Below are 27,456 nucleotides of genomic sequence, written 5' to 3' on the forward strand. Positions count from 1 at the left end.
GCCAATATTGGTTAAATTGTACGGGTTTTTTTAATGGGAAACCCATGCATAAGAAACTACACAGAGAAAGGGAATTACACTTAGGCCTGCCGCCCAGGCCAATCCCTGCTTGACGAGGCTCATAAACCTGAAACTGGTCCCGAATGTAACTGTTTAAACCAGGGGGCCGTCCATAAATGACGTCACGCGATTTTTTACCCCCCCCCCCTCGTCACACGGCGTCACAAAAAGTCAGACCCCCCCTCAAATATGACGTCACAAAGCTCTGCCCCCATCCCCAAATAAAACATGCTTCAAATCGCTTTAAACTATTGTCATTGTTGTGCGTATTTAATGTGGCGCTGCACTCTGATGTTGTCGGAGAAAACATTTATTAAAAAGTATATTTAATTAAGTAGAACGTGGTGTCTATATTTATTTAAAGTTGCGCATTTTGATGTGACGTCACATTTTTCACCCCCCCCCCCCCCTCGTCACACATCGTCACAAATGTCTGACCCCCCCAGGTGCATGACGTCATTTATGGACGGCCCCCAGGTAAAAGCCCGCTGAGCTTATAGCTCTTTTTCAGAAGCGAATTGGCCACAAATGAAAGCTCAAAGAAGAGCCTCATCGTGTGGATATTTACATCAGCCAAATACTCTAAACGCATGTTTCTGGATTCTACTGGGAATGTTGGTCCAGATGATGGCTTTCGACTGATGGACCAATATTTTATTTTACGTCAAGAAGTATGCGTCTTAATTAGCATTGCACGTGGAAGACTTTGGCTCAGGGGCCTCAAATGACCATTTTAGATCACCAATTGGACCCGTCTGCTTTTTCTCACAATGTATTGTACGTGAAAAACATAGATTCAGAAGGCTCATGCGGCTCATGTACCAAGATTCATATTTTTATTAATCTCAATTGCCTTTTAAAATAAATCTATCCTGTGTCTCTGTGGAACATTAGTCCAATAAGGTAGATTTGGGGCAATTATTTAACATTTTCAGTCATAAAACATTCCCATTCGTTTCGAATCCCATACGAAACCGTGAGGGAGCCCATCGTGTATTGGCAGTGTGGTGCGGGGGGGGGGGGCCCGACCGCGCGGTGAGGGGGGGGGGCCTGGCCGTGTGGTGAGGGGCGGGGGGGAGCCTGGCATTGTGGTGCGGGGGGGGGGGCGATCACGCGGTGAGGGGGGGGGGGCCCTGTCCGTGCGGTGAGGGGGGGGGGGCCCTGGCCACGCGGTGAGGGGGGGGGGCCCTGGCCGTGCGGTGAGGGGGGGGGCCCTGGCCACGCGGTGAGGTGGGGGGCCCTGGCCACGCGGTGAGGGGGGGGGCCCTGGCCGTGCGGTGAGGGGGGGGGCCCTGGCCACGCGGTGAGGTGGGGGGCCCTGGCCACGCGGTGAGGGGGGGGGGCCCTGGCCGTGCGGTGAGGGGGGGGGCCCTGGCCACGCGGTGAGGGGGGAGGGCCCTGGCCGTGCGGTGAGGGGGGGGCCTGTACGTGCGGTGAGGGGGGGGGGGGCCTGGCCACGCGGTGAGGGGGGGGGGCCCTGGCCGCGCGGTGAGGGGGGGGGGCCTGTACGTGCGGTGAGGGGGGGGGGGGCCCTGACCCCGCGGTGAGGGGGGGGTCCGGACCCCGCGGTCTGAGTTTAAACCCCGCGCGCTTCCCCCCACGGCGCGCGGTGATGCCGTCGTCCCACCTCACGCCAGGCGCGCGACGATTGCGCGCGCGGCAACAATCGCAGCGCCGATTGGAACCGTCGTCCCGTCGCAAACAGCCAATCAGAGCGCGCCTGACTCGCTGCCTGACACCGCCGGCAGAGCTCGCAACGGTGGCGGCGGGGGGGAGGACGGGGTTTATACGCGTTTGAATTTCCCACATCGGATAAGCCGCGACGGAGAAGGCGGGGCTTTGAAAGCGATTGTATTTTCTACATGGGATAAGCCGCTATCCGAGGGGCGGGGTCATAGGCGTGCTAGGGGGCGGGGTTTGTAGGCGTTTACATTTCCCACACCGGATAAGCCGCAATCGAGGGAGCGTGGTGTCAGCGCTTCTAACGCTGCTCATTGGTGCCCATCGCGACTAGCCCCGCCCCCCCCTTCAGCCATCCAATCGCGAACAGCCTCGCAACCGCCGCTGCCCCCCCCCCACCAGTCCCCCCGAGCACGCGGCGCGACCGTCCAATCGCATGGCTGGAATTGCGTATCCGAGCTGGGAAATGTGCGGTGTGGGGGGTGGTGGCGTAGGGGGTGGACGAGGCTTCGTGTGTCGCTGGGGGGAGTCGCAGCAGTGAGAGGAGGCGCAGGAGGAGGAGGAGAGGGGAAGAAGCCGCGGCCGCCGTCGCCGAAGAGGAAAAAAAGGCCTCCCTCCCCCCCCACCACCACCAGCACCTTCGTTGTGAAACATCGCGGCAGCAGCAGCAGCAACAACAACAGAGACGATTGTCGCCGTCGTTATATCGCAAAGGGCCCGCGTCCTCCCCGAGTAGTGAGGGGTTTTTTGAGTGAGTATCGCCGAGGAAAACGGGGCCGCTGTTGAGATTCGAGAGGCCGAACTGAACGCCGCTTTGAAATGGTGACGCAGTGCAGCCCCCCCGAGGCCCCAGGCGCCACCGCGAGCAGAGCAGGGCCCGCGGAACTAGCAAAGGCAGAACCACAGCCGAGCTGCCAACACGCGCCCTCCCGTGTGGTGTTAGAAATCGGCGTGAGCTTCGCAGGGCGCTCGTGTGTACGTGTGTGTCTTTGTACAGTGTACCGTATGTGTTCATTGTGTGTCATAGCTGTTGTATAATGATGTGTGTTGTAGGGATTTATGTGGGTTGACGCGCGAGTGAAATGTGTCCCGTCATGAGCGACACGGCGTGGTGAAGTATGGTCAAACGACCCCCCCCCCCCTTCCTTTCAATATAATTAACAAAGATCTCTTAACAGTGTATTTTAACGTGTGTACAGTGTGGTTTTTGTCGTATTTACAGCTTGGGTGTAGGTAGGTATGCGTGCGTATGTTGGTGTGTATGTGTTTATACTGTACGCATGTTGCTGTATGCTGGTATCTTGCGTGTGTCTGTAAGCCCCGATGGCTTACAGACGGCGCCGGAGTGCACCTAGCCTGGTACAGTCTCCACGTTGACATCACCGCCACCTGTGTACACGTGTGTGTACTGCCAAGCAGCGGTAGTGTAGTGGTCAGCGCTACGAACCTAGCGACCCTGGTTCGATTCCCGTTCACGGTCAACATCCAGTGACGATTATGGGCCTCCTCCCCTAGGTCGACTCAGCCTCAGATGAGTACCTGGTGAGGTATGTTAACATCGCCACTAGGGAGACAAAGGAGGTCGGGCGTGGTGTTGGCCACCCACCCCCTCGTGTACCGTGCCGGCCTTCATAGGTGCTCGCTAACAGCACTTGCCCCTACAGTATGTTAGGCTGTACGAGGGATCTTTGTCTTTATACTGCCAAGGAGCGGTGGTGCAGCGGTCAGTGCACTACGAACCCGGCGGCCCGAGTTCGATTCACGCTCACGGCCACCATCACCCAGTGACGATTATCTGCACCGGTCCTGGGCCCTCCCCTAGGTCGACTTAGCCTTCAATGAGTGCGGTGTGTAAAACATCGTCACTGGGAGAGACAAAGGCGGTCGGGCGTGGCCACCCCACCCACCTTGTGTGCCCTGCTGGCCTTCATAGGTGCTATTCGCAAACACTTGCTCCTACAGTATGTTAAGGCTACACGGGAGATCTTTGTGCTGTATCTGTCAGCCCCGATGGCCTGTCCTGTGATTTGCCTCCGAGCCTTCGGCCCTCTGCGTGGCGGCGCCAGAGTGCACCTTGCCTGGCACACAGCCTCTGCGTTGACGTTTGTAAATGTGTGTGTGTGTACTGCCAAGTACCCAACCTAACGTAAGGTGACTGAACAATAGTATATTTTGGTAATGTTTTAAAATTGGAGGCATACAAGACGCTGGAGGGGGGGAGGGCATTTAAAAGAATGTTTATCACGCAGCATTGCTGCACATGCTTACAGTACTGTGTGTATGGAAGCTAAAACGCCTTCCTGCTAAAATGAGCTTGGGACGGTGCTTTTCTCCATGGTCCATCGTTTCCACCGTCTATCGGTGGAAGCTCCACGTTCCCATGGCGGGAGCCAGCGGGTCATTTGGAAGGCCACTATTGATCCCTCTGACAACGCGGTTACGCATGTTTTGTTTTTAACCAGGGGGATGATGGGCTCGGTCAATCCCCAGATGGGGATTTGAACTTGACAACCTTCCGAATTGTGAGTTCTAACCACAGCGCCACTTAACTTATTCACAGTACTTGCCATGCTACGGCTATGCCCAAGACCGTATCAGTTAAACACGACCACTGTCACTCTTACTTTGCCACATAAGGGGTTGGGGGTGGCATTATAAGATCTGTGGTGATACTGGTGCTGACGTTTGGTTTTTCACGGTTTTCTCAAACAAAGGGGCAAGCGTCCAAAAAGGACCGAGCAAGAGCCAAAGAGGTCGGGGTGACGTGTGGCTACTTTTTCAGCCGTGCCACTTGACGTGTTATGCAGCTGCCGATGGAGATGATCTACCTGCGTCACATGAAGCGTTGTTGACCCTTTGTATTGTGGTGGTGATCGTGATGGAGGTTGTTAATGGTGTGGCAATTGCATGTTATTGACGGACGCTCTGTTGAGGTGCAAATGTCCGCGTGTTTGTTTGAGTGGTCATTTAATTGCAGTCAAAATGTGAGCTTTACGGTTTGTAATGAGGTTATGCATTATGTAATGTGGCCCTGGGTTGATATAAAGCCTTTGCATCATTTTGTGTTGCTATTAAAAGCAGTGAGGAATGAATGTGCCTAAACACACTGTAAATATTGTTCACAAGCCTTGCTTGTCTTCTCTTTAATCATAATGCATACACGTGACTGTCTTTTACAATAATGTGCCGTTGGTTAATCTCTTGGATGCCGTGTGTCTTTTTTTTCTAGGCCACTGGTGGGTCCTTGCCTTGGTCATTCTGGAGAATATTCATAGAATATACAGGACCTTCAATCGACTGGTGACCATTCCGTGCGCGCACACACATTCACTTAGTGTTGTGTGAAGAACTTGGCACTGCAGTTCATGTTCAGTGTCATTGTTATACCCATAAGCATTTAACGAAACCAAGCAGTTTCTTGAATTCGATTAGCATGGTTGGCTACGTGCGGTGCGACAGAAGTTCAACATACAAGTGTATCAGGTCACTGAAAATGCATACTGCAGCTGCTGTCAGTACCCGAAAATAAACATCAATATTAAGATAAATCATTGACCTCTTATAATAGCAATGATACTATTTCTCCCACATTTTACTAATAGAAAAAGTGCTTTTGAGTTTACTGGGTATATTTCTTACTATAACACACAACAATATAAATGTATTTGTTCGTTTGAATACCAGAGCGGGTCAGTATGTTCATCTTTGTCAGCTTGTACAGAGCCAAGAGTCTGCTATAAACTGGACATTACAAACTTTGACATTCATTTATAATTGCACAAATTGCACATTTCACATCGTCGTGCATAAAACCTAACTGACCACGATGTGAATCATATAGCCATTGTTTTTTGCAAGGAAAAGAAACATAACTTGGAAAATGGAAATGGTGAAGTAAAGGGCATAAAACTTGTACGAATGTAAATGTCCCCATAAATGACACTGAAACCGGTGTACACACAGTGGGAACACGAAACAGGCAAATCTAAAATGTTTAAGACAAACAACATAGCATAATTTAACCAATAATGTATGTATGTGTAAATAATGAAGGATGCAGTGTATTAGAACAGAAAATGTTGCATTTGTACCTTTACCAGTTGAACCTTGAGAGGAATTACCATCATTATTTAAGCATCTTACCAAAGGGTAAATAAAACTAACACTGTAATCTAAAATGCACCGTTTACGATGTTTCCATGTTAAACATTGAACTTTTGGTGTGTTGTCAATGACAGGTGCACGAGTTAGTAGGTATTTCATTGCAAATAATAAAGTAAGTTTTGTGTCACAGACCTTAACCATGAGTAGGAACATTGAATAATGTCAATGACATGTGTCTGCAGGATGTTTGTAACGAATTAACCTTTTGGATTCCTTAACAGAATTTACGTGAAGACCTTGATGGGCAAAGCGATAGTTCCATAAGTAAGTTTTTCCATATTCTTATCATGAATACATAGTTATGAATATTTGTATTAATGGGATTTCAAAACCGTGCCTTTATTAGGTCCGCACACTTAAACATTTCACGGCTATAAAAGCAATTATAAAGTCGTGGATCCTTCGGTAATACTGTAGAATTGAAAAGTTATTTACTCACTGACCCTGTTGGCATTCCTCAGCCATTGGTGGAAATCAAGTGTCACAGTGACAGGGAGCAGTCTATAAAGTCCTCTCCATTACTGACTTCCCACAACGTATTACTCGTTTTGTCCATCCCAGAGAGATTGGGGGCTGAGTTGACCCTTGACCAGGATTTGATCTCTACACCCTATTGTAAGCCACTTGTTTCTGCCTTGCGTTGCTAGCCATGTGGTTTTTTTTTTACGAGTGTTAAAAACAGGACAAAAACGAGGCATTCTGTAACATTCATTTATAACTTTAAAAAATTACACTAAGTGGAGAATGACGATGGTAATCACATGCAAGAGCTTTTTTTTTCTCTCCGTTTTTTTGCCACTAGATGGCAGATAGCTAGCGGTGCCCTTGCGCGACTGCACATTGGAAAGACAATCTTTTTTTTCCTTTTTTTTTTGTCTGTTGAGGGTGTAAAGACGTTTAAAATGTATTGAAGAATGAAGCTGCAACATGGCGACGGCTGCACGAATCGTGGCATCGTTTGCAAATGGTGTTATGGCTGCACATTGAGACATGTTTGGCCTTACATTAGAAAAATGGCCAATGAAGCACAACAAATGTGAATCCTTTATTTCATGGTATGCATACCTGTCAACCCATACGGTTTACCCGTGTTTTTGTACAGGGAAATTGAGTTTTCAGGTCTATACGGCATACAGCCATTCAATACGGGATAAAACATGTTTTGTGTTACGCCCTTGTGATGGGACTTTGTAGGATAAACGTTGAGATATATAAGGGCACGAGGTGACCAATAAGGTCTGAATGGGTCTGTAATAAGGTAGGCACTGATAAGGGGTTGACAGGTATGGGTATGATTTTAACATTGCTGCCACCCTACAGTCACACTCGCAACCCATATGTAAATGGTGCCATTATTTTTTGCTACATTTCGCTTATTCTTTCAGGTCATATACAAATGACAGCATGCTGCTGTTCTAATCTGCAGTTGTATAAGGGCACCACCATCTTGGTTTACACAATTCATCTATCAAAATCTGGAGAGAAAAAAATACAATATAGGTAAGCGTCTCGTGTTAAAACGACTGCGTACTTTCATAAGTGTATTACGTATTTTAAAAAAATCTATCTAGCAAGGTGACACTGGTTAGGGCACTTAAAACACAATTGTAAAGTTATGAGTTTAAATCCCCAGCAATGGTTAACTTAGCCCATAATCTCTCTGCGGTTAATAACTATCGATAAACTTTTTGGGAAGTCAACAGCTCATTCCTTAAGCCATGCAAACTCACCTGGCATGGGGAATGTGGAATCTCCACCACAGATTTAGAACCATCAAAGGAACATTACCCCTTTGATTTGAGCATTGCTCTGATTTTAGTCGGGAGGCATTTGACTTGGCAAGATAAAATTTTGGTTCGCAAGTTAATAGAATGGCCTCTGTAGTAATAGGTTTTTACCCTTTCATCTGGTACATAAACTGACACCTTTATACAAGGGGTCATGTTTTCAATAACCACAACACAAGCAGTCAAAATGCAAACAAAAAGAAACAACTCTGATAATGATAATGATATGCACTGTCCTTGAAGTTGATTGGTCCACACCCGAGACAGCATTTCTTAGAGCCTAGTCTCCATTGGTGTTGGACCAGATGACGCCAAAAGGCGTACAACTCAAAAACAGCGCGCTATCAGAGTATTGAGAGCTCGGGGTAAACATTTACACTGAGACCTTTACCAGTAGCAAAATATAGTAATCGGTTTTTACCCTTTCATCTGCATTCCCCGTGACGTTCTGTCTAGTTAACAATGATAGGGTTATGCCTCCAGGTTTGTCTGAATTCCCTGTGAAGTTCTGTTTGCACCCGTGTGGAAAGCAGTTGCGGAGGTGTCCTGCGGCTGTGCGTCCTTCCACTGTACTCACAACATGCCCGTCAAGAAGAAGAGGAGGTCCCCTTGCTCTGAGGAGGTCACAATCAAGCGCTCTAAGAGAGACGGGTGCGTGCAAAGTTTCTAGCAATGTAACTTGCCTCGAAGTTATTAACTCTAGCCGTAAGCATACCGGCAATTATATCTTAATGAGCCCAATTCATGTAGAGTTTTCACATTTTTCAAAAATTCTGCCGTGAGCTGAAAGTTCCAGTAAAGGGATTTCTCCCTCTTTCATCATGCAGTTTTTTTATTAGATTTTCCAAGGAGCATAAGCCATCATGCGAACTCCGGTCATCTTCGCAGCGGCTTTTGGCTTGCCATCGAACAAAGACGGTCACTGCATCGCGCGCTTTCAGATGCGCTTCTGTGGCCGTCTGGAACGCTCTTCCTTCCAATATTAGGAAGCCACTGGAGCTATGCACTTTTAAATCTAGATTGAAAACTAATTTCATTATAACTGCTTTTCGTGTTTAGATGTTTAACATACAAACCCCATTCCACAAAAAATCCATAGCGATCAAGTAGCCAGGGGAGTGCCAATGGGAAGCAGCTCTGTTTCATGCTGACATCAGCACACTTAGCCCACTGATGGACCAAGATGACCAATCAGGAACCGTCTATCACAAGCATGAATACACGCAAACGCTCTGAATGTAGCTTTAAGGCATAGCGTATCGCTACAAAGGAGCAATGATGATGACGTGGAAGGCGATAGCGATGTTGATGTGATAATAGAGGAGCACAGTCATTTATGCGCTGCGCTCCGAACCACCCAGAAACTTAAGTTTGATTACCAACCATGACGTAACATCAGTGGCGATCGGCTTTGGAACCTGTTTTGAGTGTCTCCTAGGCTTAATGGGAGTTTCGCATGACACCTGCAATATTTCACGCTGGAGGCATGGGTTGGTGGATTATGTTGAGATTCATTAAGTTACCAAACCTGACTATTTCTAGGAAAATGTAGTACAGAAATGGATTCTTAAATCAACCTGTTTAGTCATTTGGGTGGTATCCCATTGTAATATCTGTTTAATCTGGGTGCTCCAGTTTGCAGAGATCTGACCAATAGTAAACATTACAGAACCATCGCACTCATGAGGCACATGGGGAAGATACTAATGCTAATACTATTAAATCTATGAAAAGCACAGACTGAGGAGTATTTGCCACATGAACAGGTAGGCTTTAGGAAAGATAGGAACACAGAACAGCATGTCTTGATTTTAAGGTTTATAGCAGAGAAAGCAAAGCGAAATCATTGGCTGGTTTACAATTGTTTAATAGATTTCCAGAAAGCATTTGATTCGACTAAGCAAGATATAAAGTGGCCAATTTTAAGATCATATGGAGTAGGGAAAAGACTGACACAGACTCTGCAGGATATAGGTGAAAGGTCAAAGTCAGCAGTAAAGTTTTGACAGGAAAGAGGAGTGGTTCCCTTTAACATATCGGTATGAGACCAGAGATTCACTATCACAAGCAACTTTGTCACATATTTGGAAAGAGTGATGGATGCCATTCAGGACAACGGCACAGGAATATCTGTGCAAGGAGAAAGAATAAACAACCTGAGATTCACTACGCAACTTGCTTCTGATGGAAGCAAGTTTCGTAGTGCTGCAGGGAAGTGTTCATACGCTGAATAAGTCAGGAATGGATGCAGGACTGAGGATGAATGTGGACAAGACAAAGGCGGTGTTCGAAAGGGATGACATTTAGAGAGAAGTAATAATAGAAAGCAGCAACATTGTGAATGTAAAGGAATTTGTATACTTGGGAAGTCTACTGACATGGGACAACGACTACACGAAAGACATAAGTAGCGAGGGTCGAAAAAGCAAAGTGAGTAATGGTAGGATTCGATTACATCTGGAGAAGCAGGCAAATCGGCTACAAGACCAAACATGCGTGTTCAGTGTGCCTTCTCGATTTGGACATTGAAAAAGACTGACAGAGATAAGACATTGGCACTAGAAATGTATTGCTACAAAAGGATACTGCATCTTAGCTGGACTCAAAGAGTGACCAATGTAGAAGCATGAAAACGGTTGCACACAATAAGACCTGATACAGGCAGTGATGAGAAGGAAACTGGCATTATTTGGACACATGTGGGATGGATAACAGGAAAATTAAAAGTGTGTTGTTCAGAAAAATGGAAAGAATTGGAAAAAAAGGAAGACCTAACAGAGAATGGGTTGACGACATATGTGATTGGTGCCAGAAAGACGTGCAATAATTGAGCATATTGGGACAAAACATAAAAGCGGAAACAAATTATGAAATATCCAGTGGATACCTACGGGCTTTCTGCCCATGGATCTTGATGATGATCACTCCAGTTTTCTCCCACATGACAATTATTGTTGACAGTGAGTCTTCACAGTTATTGTCACTTGCCGTGAACACTGCCTTTGCATCCTCTTCATATTGGGCATAGTCGTTATCGGCAGCAGAAGCAAAATCAGCAGTACTGTAATGGTGAAAGCAACATCATTGCCTTAATTTTCAACATATGTTTGAAGTTCGCATGATCTCCCCATGATCGTGTGGATTTTTGTCCGGGTCCTCTGGTTTTACCCTCCAGATTTGGAATCCACATCATGTGTTCAGAGTATTTGGCTGCGATAAACTTCCACGTGATAAGCCACTTTTTTTAACTATCATTTGTGACTAGGTTGTTTCTGAAATATAACTATATAGCTCATTGGGCCTTACTTGGTAAAATAAGAAATATGTTTTTATAGTTTAAATTGTCAGTATTGATTTTCGTCATTGACTTAATTATCGTCAATCATATTTTTATCTCGGCTAATCTTCACGTGCCTGTCAGATTTATCTTTACCGCACGATCGGAAAAATGTACAACTATACAAATGATTTGTAGACTTGAGGCACCAAACAGGCACGTACATTTTTGAGGAATGGCGCCATACCTTCACTTTCCCACACAATCCACGCCTCCAAATGGTGTTTAACGCGATTTCATTTTGCATCGTTGTGGAAACTTTCTGCTGTCATTGGGCTGCGCCCACTTTTGGCCATTCCACAGGTTTGGGTGTATTTTTCGTCACGTGGAATCAGCTGCACTTGAATTGCAAAAATGTTCTAAGTTTGAACAACTTTCCCTAGTTTTGCACGAAACATTTAAAAAAACAGACATTGTTCTGCCTTAAAGTGGATGAATGAGATCCAAAATTACTACATGAATTGAGTCAGAAATCTTGGTCTGGTCTGAATCATTCAATCCATCTAGGCTGAAACTGTGAAGTGTAAAATTGACTCTAACCTATCCTTAGCATAAATACTGTGTATTATTAGTCTGTTAACATTGTGAACTAAATTTAAATTAACTGTAAACCTTCATTAAAGTTAAACATGATCCAAATGTGTTCCCTCAATGCCTCGACTATGAAGTTAACATTATTATAGCTGGCACATTTTCCTTAACCTGAATGAAACCGAGACCTCGTCATAAGTCGTATGCTAAACCTTAAAGGATTTATCTCTAATGTAACAGTATCTGGCGCTTAATCCAAGCCTAAAACAATCTTTAAAGTATTCTGGTCCTTTGGCCTGGCACTTAACCAAATGAGATAAGAAGCTGCCTATTGAAAGCAATCATATTAACAGCACCAGCCTTACTTAGTATTCCTCAGACTGAAGAATTTAACCCTTGACAACTGTCAACATAATTTTTATTACGCCACACGAATTGCACATGGAGTTACCAATCGTGCTTTCTTTGAGGCCTATAAACAGAGAGGACGCTCACTGCTTGCTTTTAGGAATGAAGACAAGAACACAGAAGCAGGAATTTCAAGTGCCTGTTCCAAATTATGGCCTGATGGATGGGAGCCAGGTGCAATCCAAGGGACATGGTTCAAGCATAGTACTCTCTCTCCTGCGCTATATATACTCGCGTACTCCCATGAATAGGCAATCCAAGTGTATGCTAGCTGGTTCCTTTGGCTCGGTGTTCAGTGGTCTCTCGTTACATCAGCTATTGCGCACATCATCGGCTAAAGCTAGCATGCGTTGGGATAACAAGCCATGTTGTGAAAAAGTGACATTTGCATGCCATTTAGCATCGATTGTGCCTGTGTGTGTTTGCACTCCAGCTCCGTGAGGGTACAGCCTTGCAGTACTATGAAAAACGAAGACTCCTTCACCAACAAAAGGTGTTTAACCTGGTTTAGTGAATACACAGGTGAGTGCTCATGGGAATACATTTTAGCAACTGATGGTGGGAAAATGTGTGAAAATATACAACACTGGTCACTGGAAACTTCCTTCAGATATTGTTAACGGTGTTAGGTTTGATATGATTTATTATTTTTAAAAAAAATTTTATCTTAACACCCAGGGCCAGGTTGTGTGCGGTGGTTACAGTACCCATCTTAGATTTGAAAAGTTGCAAGTTGCCTCTCAAGACAATTCGATGAATAATGCTTTGTGGACAGTCAGTAGTGGCCATCTTGTGGATAAAATGGTGTGCACCTTAGATGGAATTTCCTACCATGTATCACTAGGATCAATGGTTTGAGCGTGTACAGTGATTGTAGCAAGCAGCGACAGCCATGCCTCACTAGAACGAACACTGTCTTTTAAAAGAAGGGGAGCTCTAAAATATAAATAACTCTTGTAATAAAGTACCCAGGGGTATTTAGCTATGGTGGTCCCAACACAAGGTTGAAACCTCATTTCTGAGAACCGACTTTTAAATTATGGTCATGCATGTTGCGTTAGTGTGCTCTAATGACGTTACTGCAATGACATGTAACATACTGGAGTGACTGCATCCTAACATTACTATAGTGCCACAAAGATGCACCCTGACCATGATTTTAGTTTTATTTCTCATGAGTACATTTTCACACACATGGTAGACAGCCCAGATCTGTCTCCAAGATATGATGCATTTACTTTTTGGCGTTTCATCTAGTTTTAAACCATCAATCATCCATAATGTACTATTGGCTGTGAATGGCATTCATTAGGCATGAGCCCTGCTGTCTTTTGGCTTCCCCCACTGTAAAATGTCTGCAGAACTTCATGACATAGTTGACATCATCGCCATATTCTTGTCAACGTAATATTGTTACGTTTTCATTTATTTTACTTTGTATTGGCATGTGCTGTGGATTATCTAGCTTGAGGTTTTTTTTTTTTTGGGGGGGGGGTAGGTTTTGGTTTAATATTTTTTGAGAGCCATATGTGTTACATTTTGTACGGGTGTGAATATGAATGGAGGTAAGGGATGGGCTGTGATTTCTGTTTTTCAGGAAATGATGATGTTATTGGTCCAGAAGGAATGGAGAAGTTCTGTGAAGACATTGGCGTGGAACCTGAAAATGTATGCCAGTCATATAAATTTTCATTATTTATCAAAATATATTATAAATCATTATGAATGTTTATTTACACGTAGCTGTGCACATTCATTGAAGGATTTAGTGCACATTTGGTAATAATTCTACCGATTTCAGGGCACGTTGCTATATTTCCAAAACATATAATTTTGTCTTTCAATGGTTGGCACTTAACCAACATCATTTGGACATATAATCTGTTTATAATTTGACCAGTACATTTCATAAGCAGTTCTGCCTGTCAATGATTTATAATGAGATTTTCACGAATGTTTTAGGTTTGTCTTTATGTATATACTCTGCTGTAGGCAGCACATATACATTTATTACTATTCATTTGTACTACTTTTAGAAAAAAGTTTACTGGCTGGAATCTTAATTGGACTTATGTCTGCCTGCCTGGCGTATGTCCAAGTGCGATGTGGTGACGTCACCCGCATCCCACAGCTTTGAGCCGAGTTTGTGGGTTCGTGTGCGGCACTAATGGCACGCCCGCCCCTTTCACCCACCCTCCACCCCAGCCATGTATCCCGTGCAACTACTATAGAGGAGATAGAGGCGGGAGGTTCTATTCTATTTTTGCATACAATGGCAATATGTTCAGGAGCTAAAGGCCAATGTCGAGGCATGCTTAACACGAGAGGGCTTCAGAAGAGAGTATGTATAAATTTAGCCATTTACCGTTGAACAAGCACAGACTACAGTGGTTTTTGGCCACAGTAGCACTGGCTCGTCTTACATTTTTCATTTATGAAGTAGATGTGAGCAGCGGCCTGTTGATGTTCTGACACTGATGAGCAGTGCGTTCAAGGAGGAATGGCAAAGTAAGGAGGTGCGATGTTTGGGTCTCAAAGGATATGTTTGTTCTGCACGTCCGCGTTGTTCCACTATCTTTTACCGTTGCCTGCTCGCTGCCCATCTGTTAGCTATTTTCGTGTTATCTTAAACACAGCTAATATGGTCGTATCGGTGAAATGGACGTCATTAATTTGAAACCAGATGTGATCAATAGGAGGGATGAGAGGCAGGAAGAGATGAAGAGGAGGGGCGGGGAGAGAGTGAAAGGGCGTGAAACGAAGAGAGCAAAATGGAAAAGGGGAGCGCAAGGGAAAGTGACGAGCAGCGAGAGGGAGGATCAGGGAGAGGCAAGAGAGATTGAGATGAGGAAAGGGAGACGTGGGAATAAGCAGAGTGAGGATGAGAGGTGAGAAAAACAAGTGGGTAAGATACATAATAATGGAATACGACGTTTAGATTGCAACACAAGCAACCATCATCGGGTACAAATGAATGAGAAAACAAACAGTAAATTTGGAAATATAATGCAATACAACAGAGTCTGCCAACACAACAGTCAACACCCCACCTCGTTGATTACGTTCTTCCAAAGATTGCTAAATTTTAGAGAGACAAAACGTATATACGGAGACACACAGACAGACACACAAGCAGAGAGACTCACAGATAGACAAAGGCCTCGACACAGACGTTGTATTTCTGTGTGCCTATGTGTGTCTCTCTGTTTGTCTCTGTGTGAGTCTCTGCTTGTGTGTCTGTCTCCGTGTCTATGTTTTGTCTCTCAAATTTAGCAATCTTTGGAAGAACGTAATCAACCAGGTGGGGGGTGTTGACTGTTGTGTTGGCCGACTCTCTGTGTTGTATTGCAATGTATTTCCAAGTTTACTATGTTTGTTTTCTCATTCATTTGTACCTGATGATGGTTGCTTGTGTTGCAATCGAAACGTCGTATTCTATTATTATTTTATTTTATTCTACGTGACTTGACCGAAAGAACCAAAGAGTAATTCCTGCAGTCACAAAAGCTTTGAATCTAGTTTGGGTAAGATACAGTGAAGGGAGGGAGAGCTTTTTATATTTTTTATTGAAGTTGGAGGGGTTATCAGCCCATTACACCCATCCAGAGCCCCCGTTGGCCATTGTGGCAGCTGCTAGCAGGGCATGAGGGGCACAGCTGATTGCTATCAGCCTCTCCCCCAATGGCATTGCTCACAGCACACAGTGTAAACAACTGGCAACCACCGAGGAGGTGAGGGTTTTGCCAGTCAACATCTGCGCTAGTTTTAAACATTCGGCCTGCCCTGCCTACGATCGATCCTGGGTTTAATCAGTTTCGATTGTATGAGGAACTCGCAGATCCTTGAAAGATCTGGACACTGTCCCATCGGTGAGCGTCCCTGGCAGGCGAGGCTACGTTGGTTGTTTTATGTATCCTGCATGCCCAAGCAATCTCTGTTTGAGTGGATAGAGAGGACTAAACAGGCATAGCCCAGGATAGAGAAGAGATAGGCTGCTGTGGTACAGGAGGATGTGGAGCTGAGTGGACTTGGCGATGACTGATACCAGTGGTGTCAAGATCGGCCTCTGTGGAGGAGACTCGTGAAGGACACTGCTGGGAAGTTGGAGGAAGTCATCCTCCAACAACACACAATGAAGAGCAGAGGAGCGATGCTCACAACAATGAAAGGAGCACCGGGTGGATAAAATCCAGCAAGTTGGCACAGTAGGGAGCACAGGTGGTGCATCTGTCAGTCATCTGACCTGTCGGTGTGTCCCGTGAACTGACCTCCAGTCAGCGAGCCTTTGACATTTAACTTGGCCTCGAAGTGCACGTAGCCTGGCACAAGCACTCGTGATGTCACTGCCACTTAGTGGTAAATGGCGACTGTTGGAGAAGAGTAATGTAGAGTGAGGGAGAGGTGGAGGAGGGTGGACAGAGAAATAGAGAAACAGACAGAAGCAGACAGTGGGAAATCGACAAAAATGGATATACAACACAGAAGGCAACATAAAGGTGGAGAGAAACAGGACAAGAGTTTGCTGGCTGGCTGGGATGGACGGTCACTTCCAAATTACGTGCGATTTGCTCGTTGTCTTAAACTACACCACACGAGTAAATTGACAAAATATCAAACTTGTAAATACTGGGCCTTGGTTTTATACTTTTGCAATATGACAGCTGACTTGACCAAATGTCTCTTTCCATAACAAAACGTGAGATTGTATGTTGTTCATCACTGTCTTGACTATGTAGCCTTCATATGCCTCCGATTATCACGGTTGGCTACGTACACGTTCCACATACTTTAAGACACGAAAATATTAATTCAGTGGTGCAGCATTGCCTTCAGCCCTTAGTTCATGACATCAAAAACTCTCTCTAACATTTGTAACCCTTGGGCAATACTATGCGCTTTCTACCATTGCTTTCAAATGCATGCTTTGTAACTTAATTAAACAATTTTCAGCTAATTGAGATTACATCTCTATTACAGAGGATACTTCATAGCCATCTGTATACCTATACATTCATGCACAGATGGATACACAATGTTTGCATTGCATATACAGTCAACCCTTAATATCTGTGGGTTTTTTCATCGCGCTTGTGCGTATTCACATCGAATTTATTGTCGCGCCCATTTGAAATTTGCTGGGTTGTATTTTAAACACTTGTGGCCGTACCACGCTACTGCCTACGCGACAAGAGGTGGTGAGGCCGGGGGGGGGGCGTTGTGGTTCGAGAGAGTTGCCCCCCACGCGACGCCGCTCCCCCTCTCAATCCGCATCTGTCCGCCACGCCATTTATACACGAGGAGCTTTCCTTGTACTACAGTAAAACCTTGGATTGCGAGTAACTTGGTCTGCGAGTGTTTAGCAAGACGAGCAAAATTTTTAAGTAGATATTAATTTGATAAACGAACGAGGTCTTGCAATACGAGTAGTACATGTATACGCTTTGTCTGCCGAGCGTCACATGATCACAACTATGAGTGCTTTGGATTCCAAACACGTTTCAGAAACGAATTATGCTCGCAATCCAAGGTTTTACTGTTTTTTTTTTTGGAATTACACCCCATGCAACGTCCACCTATTTATCCGTTGACATTTGCACATCTAAATATGATTATGGTCATTATTAAAGGTACGTTTAATTTCACAATACTGTACTATATATGTATAAGGTACTATGTACATGCAGAGGATATGTTTAAACTTAATATACGGTTATGCCCCCTAACCTGATTTTCCTAATGAGATTTAAGTATAAGTACTCGCGGATTTAATATTCGCGCAGCTCTCCAGGACCCTATTCCCCACCCCCCGCGCGAATATTAAGGTTTCGCTGTACTAATTCCTACTTCCGTTCGTGCAGATAATCATGCTTGTGTTGGCATGGAAGCTGGAGGCTCAGAACATGGGTTTCTTCACCCGGCAGGAGTGGCTGAAAGGCATGACCGCCCTGCAGTGAGTTATATGCACAATGGACTAATCGCACACATTTCTTTAGAGCTGCTTTTTGTGTTTAATTTGTTGTCCTTCCCCCCCCCCGCACCTCCGATTAGCACGGTTAGCTACGTACGGCGCGAATGAAATTCAACGCACATACAGAGATCCTTCATTAACTTTTAGAGCAATTGCCGTTTAGGAAAAGGGAGAGTGTCTCTCCTGCTCAAGCGAGCATTGGGGTGGTGCTCATCTCATTTGGCGGCACTCAGCCCGGGTGGTGGAAATTCCACATTCACATGGCAGGGGGAAATCTCTTAAATGGCGCTAATGTTAACATCCCACTATGTGGTGGCATACATGAGTGGTTTTAGTGGGCGGATGTTGAGGTTGTGTGGACATCGTCATGTTTAACCTTGTCACATATGCCTTTGCAACTTTGATATTGATACACCATTCTTAGTGCTTCAGATACTAACGGACAATTGTGTACACGGGCAATAATCAAATCCACGTTGCTCAAATTGTAATATAATACAATAACCCCAGCAATACCTCTCCCAACACTGTAGCATACAGCCCAGGTGGCCTGGCCACCTCTGTTGTGTGAGGAGCGGTAGTGTAGTGGTCCGCGCACTGCGCTACGAACCTGGTGACCCGGTAGTGTAGCGGGTTAGCGCTACGCTGCGCTACGCTGCGCTACCAACCTGGCGACCCTGGTTCGAATCCCGCTCACGGCCAATACCAGTGACGATTATCTGAAGCAGTGATGGGCCTCCCCTAGGTCGACTCCGCCTCAAATGAATACCTGGTGTGGCGTGTAAACATCACAACTGAGGAGATAAAGGCGGTCGGGCGTGGTGCTCGCCACCCATCCCCTCGTGTGCCGTGCCAGCCTTCATAGGGGCTCGCTAACAGCACTTGCCCCTACAGTCTGTTAAGGTGTTTCACCAGTGAGCCAGTAAGGTCGTTTTGTAAGTTGACCTTAATGACCACGTGTCAAAACGTGCAAGTGTAGGCAGTTGTCTTTGAGTTATGCATAAATTGTGACTTTGAAACTTAACCATAACCAAACTAGAAAAAAATGTATTCGGCTCCCCTTTATGGCTACAGTTACCAAGAGTAGAGTATAGACATGACACACAATTGAATGTAGGTGCCTAACATCTGGAACAAGCTATCTTTGTAAGACAATATTATAATGATAGTAATTGCAACAATTTGGCCTCTTTGTAAATGCTTGGATGTTTTGTAATGGAAGTCCTCTTACCAATACGTCTGAATAAGGCATTGCTTAAGATTCCTTAATAGTAATAATGGCCAACAGTGCGAGGTTGAACCTGGTGGGTAAGGGAGTAATGTTAAGTGGTCAAGACATGATAAATGGTATCTACTCATGGCTGGGAACACAAATGTTACAGCGTGAGTGGATTGTATTACACGCACGTCGGGAACTCTGCCTGCTTTTGTGGCATGAGCACCGTCGCGATGCACAGTCACGTTGGCTACGTCACATCCAACTACTATGTTCATCTACCGAAATAAGTTAACTGCTGTGGAGGCACTTTTAAGGGTGTTCAAATTGTAGACGAACATTTACGCGTGAGTGCATACATCAGGGATGGCCAACCTGTGTAACTAACAGCCAAAACGTTCCCGTGAGTTTTGCAAAGAGCCAAGGGTATATATAAGTGTTTATATTTTTTTATAGTTTTCTGCGCAGCACGGGACACATTCATTTTTCTTTGCTCCTGTGATGGCGTGTTCTACATTATGCCGCTTTAGAGCCGCATGTGGTGGATTAAAGAACAGCATGCGGCTCGGGGAGACGCCAGTTGGCCACCGCTGGCAATACACGTCTTCCGCTCGACCCCACATTTACACATGGACTAGCGGGCAAGTGCTCTTAGCAAACAGCTATTAGGGCCAGCATGGTAAATGAAGAGAAGTTGTAGGGCTAGGACTGCTACATCTGGGCACATTTTGTATCCCCATTGATGTTGGTGACATCACGAGCTTGGGACAACCTCGAAGAAACCAGGTCAGGTGCAAATAATGTTGGGTGTTGTACATCACGGTCATGAATTGGGTTTGAGTCATTTCTAAGTACATCTAGAATATTCAAATTATGAAAATTTGAAGATCACAGCTCTAAGTGGAGCACATGCTGCCATTTTTGTATAAGCAATACCAGCTTAAGAACATTTCCACAGCCATAATAGGAAGATACAATGCAAACTGATGCTGCAAAGCCCTCTTTCTGTCTGCTGTAGATAAATGTGCAGGGATTTAGTTTCCGTTTGGTGCAGGTCATAAGTCAGACAAAGCCGATCGCTTTCCAAGAACAACCAGTTGGTTTGTGTTTTGCTTGTTGTCATCCAACTCGTACAGTTGTTTACGTTCCGATGGCAAATGGGAAGGAAAAAAATCTATCGTGGCTAGAAACCCTGTTGACATGTGATGCATGAGAAGATGTGACTTGTGCTCAATAGTGACAGTACGCTAGACTCATTGTGTGGCGTTAGGTCTATCGCGCTTTGTTCTCTGTTATCAGAGGCTTTTAATGCATTTGCGTTGGCTCGTGTGTGTGTCCAAATCGAAGGACATTGAGTGCTCCAGTGTGTAGGGGCAACACAAGAGTTTCCTTCTGGGTACAGCGGCATTGTAGAAAGACCATTCATTCATTGTTTTGAACAACAAAAATACTTTGACAAGTCTTGTACTCTACCCCTTGATATACTGGTAACTATACACAGTCTTGATGGAGAAAAACGTGGTGATAATGGCAAGTAGGTGTTGAGTGAGAGCCCAGTTATGTGTCGTTATACACTTATTGTATAATGTTACGATGATTGTACCTGAAATTAGACACGGAGGTGGAAAGGCCTTGTTTATATTCCTGAAAGTTGGTTAACTCCATGCATTTACAAATATTGTAATTCCACAATGGTACCGAGGTTAAAATATATATATATAATTACATCTCTGGTCTTTGTACACCCTGCTAATGAGACTAAAAAATAAAAACTGGCTTTGGGTTTGCCTGATGAAACACACGCTTGTGGAAAACGTATAATTTCAGTTAATTATTTGGTTGTGAAACTCACTTGTTTGTTCACGTTATTGGTGGTCATTGGTTGTTGCTGCAATGTGCCTTTGCCTTCCCTTAGGTGTGACAGCTCGGAAAAGCTGCAGGGAAAGTTTGAGTACCTGCGCTCGCTTCTCAATGATCCCGTGTCCTTCAAGCAGATCTACAGATATGCCTTCGACTTCGCTAGGGTTTGTCTTGTCCCATACGCTCCCTCGTCGTGATAGTGCAGCGGAGGCACTGATGATGGCAGCCCCTTTGAAAGGAATATTGTCAAAAGGGAGACGACCCTGTTGTTGAATTATTTCAGCCATTGGAATCTTTCGCATGCGAAAAACGATAATTAGTCTTTCGAAGTTTCCGTGTTGCCTGTATTTTATTTCCGAAAGCATGACCAATATTAAGGAGAGATTATGTGATTTAGAGAGTTGATTATCACTTGTATCAATGAGCAAGGTAGTCATGACCTATGAAAATAAGGGCAATTGGAAATTAAATATTGAATTAAGGTTCCTGTGGTTTTACACTGAGGCACATACGAAGGTACCTCCCAGTGGTAAATTTGGCTGCGTCGTCCCAAGGGATTTGATTTGGGTTATGCTCCTGTTAGAGTATTGAGCTAATGTTTATAAGACCTTGGTTTCAAATTCCATTGAACTGGACAAAATAAAAATAAATCCTCCAGAATAGTGAGATGATGATTATGGTCCAATCAATATATATTTAGTTATTTTAAATATGTAATAATGTCCTTTCATGATTTGGCCCAGCCATTCTTTGAGGGATACATTTATTAAATGTATCAAAAGACGAGGCACGTGGCAAACCACTCTGACATGGTAAAGTGCCACCATCCTTAGCTTGAAAGAAGGTCTTTGACACTGGAATTAGTTTGATGGCTCATCCGGGGGCTTTCCCCAACATTACATGAGGTTATAACTTCTGTAGGGATTTCCAGAAGGATATAACATCAGTACATTCTGCCTCTTCTCCCACAACAACTTTGCAAATAATTAGTCTTATGATTGTATAATACTTGAAGTCATTTATTGTGATGTTTCCTACAGGACAAAGATCAGCGAAGTTTGGACATTGACACAGCCAAGTCCATGTTGGCCCTGCTGCTGGGCAGAATTTGGCCTCTCTTCTCCTCTTTCCATCAGTTCCTGGAGGTGATCATCTCCCTGGTGGCACACCCCATGGGGGAAGTTGGTCCTCTTCGATTGAAGGACGATTGGTGGCTTCATCATGAATGTTTTTCTTCAAGTGTTGGTTACCAGGCATTGCAATTTGTAGTTCGGTTGGTAAAGCAGAAGGTCTATCGTAATTTGAATTCTGGCTAGGGATAACTCGGCCCATTGCCATAATTCCTCTGGGGTTGGTCAAATGTATGCGTGTTGAACTTCTTTCGCACCGTACGTGACCATCAAGTGGAGAGGCTGCTATACTTGGTAAGAAGGCAACAGAAATTGTGTTATGGACAAATGGGGATCTTGCATGTAAATGTGGAATTCTCACCTCTAGCTTGGGGAAGCATGGGCACACTTGAAGTTTGATATATGCTACCAGGTTTGTTCAACTTTCAGCCCCATGAGCCACATCTGACCTACCAAGAGTATTGGAGTGGCCTGCCGAGCTTTGGCCCACCAAGAGAGGGCTCTTTGTGACATCGATACAGATTAGCAAGATTAAAGTGTGATAAACAACAGAAATGAGAGAACTGGGGACAGGCGATGCAGATTAAACATCACAACCCTATGGTATATACACATGGCATGTTGCGTGACATGTTCTTTCGCACTGTACAGAGCCAGCCGTGCTAATCGCTAGCAATGAAACTCTGGTTAGAACATACGAAAGAGAATGTTGTCATTTAAGTCCTGGTCAGAGGTTGATTCTGCCCCTCATCTCTCTGGAGTCAATAAAATTAGTATCACCGTGGGATGTATCCTTTGATCGTCATGGGCAAAGACTAGCCCTCTATCCTAGGAAATGTCCACCACTTTGTTAGAACAGTAAACACACAAGCAGTACCACACAATCGTTTAAACAAGGAATCACGTTTTTTTTCTTTACACAGTACATGGCCTCGTTGCATGAAGTTTCAATTTGTTTTTGTTTCCAGCAATCCAAATACAAAGTGATCAACAAGGATCAATGGTGCAATGTCCTGGAGTTCAGCCGGACTATTAATGCAGACCTCGGAAACTATGATGAAGACGGCGCATGTGAGTGTTCCTGCCATTCATACACAAACCTTACAAGAGAGAAATTAAAGCCAACACAGTCTTGTTCTATTCAGCATATAACCAGACGACATTATTTTACCTTGGGATTATGTCAAAAGAATTGGGAGTTAAAGGAACTAAACCATGTTTTCTCCTATGCATGGTAGTAGTTTACGAACTTGGCCTCTAATTTAACTGGTGAAGCCCAATTGAGAATTATTAGTAGTCGGCTCAGCCCGTCAACCCTCTGGGCACAATTAAATTAGTACACCTTTGTTCTAACTCAACATTGATCACGATGTAGAAACCGCGCCCCCCCCCCCCCAGTATAGAATGATGGGATTTTCATCATTTGGATTTGGATGGCCACACAGGAGATGAGCTGAAGCCACAGACTCATTCAGAGCCGGGAGTGTCAAAAGATTGCATTGAATGTATGCAGTTTAAGTACTATATGTCTATGTAATCACTGATCCTAGCAGATATATTGTAAAAGTGCCTTGTGTATTGTGATCAACATAAGTAGTACGATACAATGTATATGTGTGTGTGTGTCATTACTGATCCTAGCCACTCATACTTAATACCTAGTCAGGATTCACCTGACCCAGACCTGGCCTGGGTCTCCCCCAGGTTCACTCGGCCTAGATTAATACCTTGTTTGATGTGGTCAATATTAGCTACAGGGATACAAAGGCATCCAGACATGGTGCTGTGTACTTTTGTACTAGTATCAAATTGGGAATTTGACTGTTTTATTTTTAAATTGATTGACACTGAGGTGAGAGCATCTGTCTCAAATATCAGAAGGTTGCAGACCTAAATCTAGGGGGTCAGGGTTCAGCTGCACGGCCAATTCAAATGAGTTCTGCTTTGCTTGAACCGGCGAGAGCGACGCGTGGACTGTGACCTGACCGCGTTTACGACGCTGCCTCTCTGCTGTGATGATCAGGGCCAGTTCTCCTGGACGAGTTTGTAGATTGGCAGAAGCGAAAGCAGCCTTCGTAGGCAGCGTGAAGCCAATCGCAGCCTCGTCCCCAGCTCCTTCTCCCAACATCTGCGTCCCCCACCTCCAGGAGCCAAACGCGTCACTTAAATGGAAATACTTCAGCCATACACCTCAGCAGTTTGTTTAACGCATGCGGAGCACACACACAAGTTATACAGAGCTCAGAGACTTGAAAATTCAACGTGAGTGATCGCTATTTAGTCCGTACATCCGCCTCCTGCTGACCCGCCCACTCGCGTACGCACACACTGTTGTGATCGCCTTGTGCAGTACACATTGTATTGTATTTCAGCATTGTATGCATTTCAACAGACCCTGAGCATTGCTTGTATATATGACCGGTTTGTTTTGTACTGGAGTCTGGCAAATGTTTTATCATTTGCAAGCAACTCACAAAACGGCTGTATACCTGTGACAAAAGAAAACATTTTTGAAATGATAATAAAACAGTAGTAATTAAATGACTGGCAACATGCTTTTTGCAGCGTATTTGTTTTTCATTCATCCTGAACCATTATTTAGCAGTACAGTATTGACATTGAACACACTTTAGTGCTGTATGGACAATTATGAATTAATGCAATGACTAATTGTTGAGAGGAGCACACAAAACTTGAGGATTTTAGGTTTGTGGATTATTATTAAAGCTACGTGTTAAATACTTCATCAGAACTTGAAGAAGAGAAAAAATAAATGCCTCTTTTTTTTATTAAAGAAAATGGCATGGCAAGAAAATTTCATTTTTCATCACATTTTTTTGAAATTCGTGTTTGTTAGTAATTTTGGGAGGGGGGTGGGTTACGTTGGTGTTTGGAGCCATGCTTAAAACGTCTTGTACAGATATGTCCACGGATTTACTTGTGGCCGTTTGTCGACTGTTGACAGGCCGCGCAAAATAACATTTTTATTCTTTGACAAGTTCCTCAAGTCTGCAGTGTTCCTCTTGTTTATATATGTTTAGCCAAAAAAATGTTTAAAAGTGCAAATGTGGGAGAATGTGACACTTTTCTTCAATACTTTAGACAGTTTCGTGTTCATAGTCTCGATGGCAAAGTTGCCAAGGCTTTGTAAACCACAATGTTGGCAATCTAACATCAAGAAATAAATAAATTGTATAAAATGTGCTCTGTTATTGGATGTGTTTATGTTCACCGGTACTGAACTCTAGATATGAGCCATTCTCTAAAGTCGTGTTGTATATTTGTTCATGAGCAACAAAAAATTAACAACAGTGTTAATACTTTTTTTTAAAATACTATTAAAGAGTGGTGTAAATAAAAACCCCACCATAATCTTTCGTGAAAACACTGATGGAAAGTTTTTGTAAAGGATGTGTTTGCATGTTAACTCTCTCTAAGCCCCCTTTTACCTGCAAGGACTCGATGTGTTGCTTTTTCCACGTTACATATTCTGCTTTCTAAAAAAAATTGCCAACGTGTAACAGAGTATATACCAAGGATGTAACAAATCATTGATTAAAATTTGATTCTTACACTTACAATACACGCACTGATTTTTCATGCAGTGGTCACCGACACCCTCAGAACGTGGACGTTAGAACACCACTCCAGTGCCCGGCACTCGGAACTCTGCTCATGATTTGTGTTGCATATGCATTAATACAAAATGTACATTTAGGCGTAGGGGGGCTCCCTTCCACCCCCAACCCACATGGCCTCCACGTGGCCGATTTCCAAAGTGTTTTCAAGTTCCCTGCTCGATGTGACAATTTTTTTTGAGTCGAGTCAGCGAAGTTGGTGGCTATAGCCCGCGAGTTTTTCGCGATCCAGCTCTTGGCTGCTTGTGTTTTCGTTTGTTGTCCTTCCCCTGCACCTCCGATTAGCACGGTTGGCTACGTACGGTGCGAAAGAAGTTCATACATTCAAATCGAGCGGGTGGTGTGAAAGTACGTTGGGAAGGTTAGCTATGTCGTTTTTGTGCTCAGCGGATGCATTTTGTTCGTAAAAGTTGGAGGGGCATGAAAAAGATTTCACTAACAGTGACGTGGGTGTAATGGCGGCGAGTGCGCGGAGGTGCGCAAAGTGTGAATCGCAAGCTGCATATTGTGGTCTTAAGGCGTTTTGGCTTCCACTGCTTAGGCCACTATCATAGGGTGGAGGGGAGTGTGGTAGCCGCAGCGCCTTGGTCACTGATGACCGAGAAGAGAGAGCACACAGAGTGGACGTATGGCGGTTGAAAGAGGCTGCAGGATGTGATGGTCAGTTGGGGGCTCGACGTACAGTTCCGAAGAGATCCATGGCACTTCAAGTAGTCCCCCCCGAGTCTAAAAAGGGGGCTCTCCAATGGAGGTCCCCGGGATGAGCTCTTGGCCCTTGTACTTGGATGGACACCCCGGTGCGAGCGGCGCACTGCATTCCGGGTGAAAATCTAAATCTTGTATCTAGACTGGAGGAATCCGATGAGCTATGAAGCTCTTTTTCACATGTCCAGTAGGGGCGGGTCAGTAAGTTACAGCAAAATACAAAAAACACGATAGGAGTGCAAAGTTATAGGAAAGGTAAATTACACAAAAAACCCTGGGGTTGACCCAGTTGGCCCTGGTGGTGACGAGACGCTGAACTGCTGAATCATGGGAGAGATAAAGACGGACCAGAGCCGTCAAGTGAGACTGGTGAGATGTGCCCACGTGATAAACACCCCACACACTGGGGGGGGAGGGGGGGCAACAACCCATGAGGGGTGAGAGATGTCTGCAGTGGACAGACTGGTCAGGAGGACCAGAAGGGCAGCCCTCGCATGCAGAGACACGAGCTCGAAACCCTCCGTAAATGCAAAAAAAAGTTTTCATAGCTCATCAGATTCCTCCAGGATTAAAGATTTTGATTCTGAACCACCCAGTCCAGTGGACTCTTGCCAGAGCGAGTGGGGCATCGATGTGTATTCTAAATTAATGCAAATACAGGTACATAAAACATGCATTAGCCGAGTTCCTTGGCAACTGGAATGGTGTTCTAATGTCTACGTTCGGACCGTGTCGGTGACCACTTTTGAAAACTAGATTTAACGTCGTACTCAAATCTGGTATTGTGTGTAAAAATAATAGTTTTATTCATGCGGTATGTTCATAGTTTATCGATCGCTATATCAATCCAGATGCTACTTTGCACCCGAAAGGAAAAACATTCTGAATCTGATCCTGAATTGTGACGATTCGTCAAATCGCATCCAATTTTCTGCTCTGATGTACAAAAAAAAAGTAAATTAATTGACTCAG

General features: G+C 44.6%; 1 protein-coding gene across 5 annotated transcripts; it reads left to right on the top strand.

The window, feature by feature from the left end:
- The first annotated feature begins 2,233 nt into the window (after positions 1-2,233).
- Positions 2,234-25,722, top strand: DCUN1D4 (defective in cullin neddylation 1 domain containing 4). 5 transcript variants are annotated; one of them, XM_078600851.1, is made up of 12 exons: positions 2,280-2,491; positions 4,970-5,040; positions 6,126-6,168; positions 7,290-7,404; positions 8,225-8,342; positions 12,401-12,489; positions 13,565-13,635; positions 17,826-17,917; positions 21,067-21,175; positions 22,052-22,156; positions 23,110-23,212; positions 24,165-25,722. In XM_078600851.1, exons 5-12 carry the CDS (start codon positions 8,272-8,274, stop codon positions 24,218-24,220), a joined length of 696 nt encoding a protein of 231 aa, XP_078456977.1. In that variant the 5' UTR covers positions 2,280-2,491; positions 4,970-5,040; positions 6,126-6,168; positions 7,290-7,404; positions 8,225-8,271; the 3' UTR covers positions 24,221-25,722. The 5 variants fall into 5 exon arrangements, with proteins under 5 accessions (XP_078456974.1, XP_078456976.1, XP_078456977.1 ...); XM_078600853.1 differs by lacking the exon at positions 7,290-7,404 and adding an exon at positions 4,203-4,262 and having other exon boundaries at positions 2,286-2,491; positions 8,222-8,342; XM_078600852.1 differs by lacking the exon at positions 7,290-7,404 and adding an exon at positions 4,203-4,262 and having other exon boundaries at positions 2,377-2,491.
- The last annotated feature ends 1,734 nt before the right edge of the window (positions 25,723-27,456 follow it).

Source organism: Lampetra planeri, chromosome 15, assembly GCF_965212315.1.
Source record: "Lampetra planeri chromosome 15, kcLamPlan1.2.h2, whole genome shotgun sequence".
NCBI classification, from domain to species: Eukaryota; Metazoa; Chordata; class Hyperoartia; order Petromyzontiformes; family Petromyzontidae; genus Lampetra; species Lampetra planeri.

Coding starts and splice junctions, on each gene's coding strand:
- DCUN1D4 (XM_078600848.1), top strand. CDS start 8,272: ATGCCCGTCAAGAAGAAGAGGAGGTCCCCTTGCTCTGAGGAGGTCACA. Junction 21,176..22,051: donor ATGCCTTCGACTTCGCTAGG/GTTTGTCTTGTC, acceptor TGTTTCCTACAG/GACAAAGATCAGCGAAGTTT. Junction 23,213..24,164: donor CTATGATGAAGACGGCGCAT/GTGAGTGTTCCT, acceptor TGTGATGATCAG/GGCCAGTTCTCCTGGACGAG.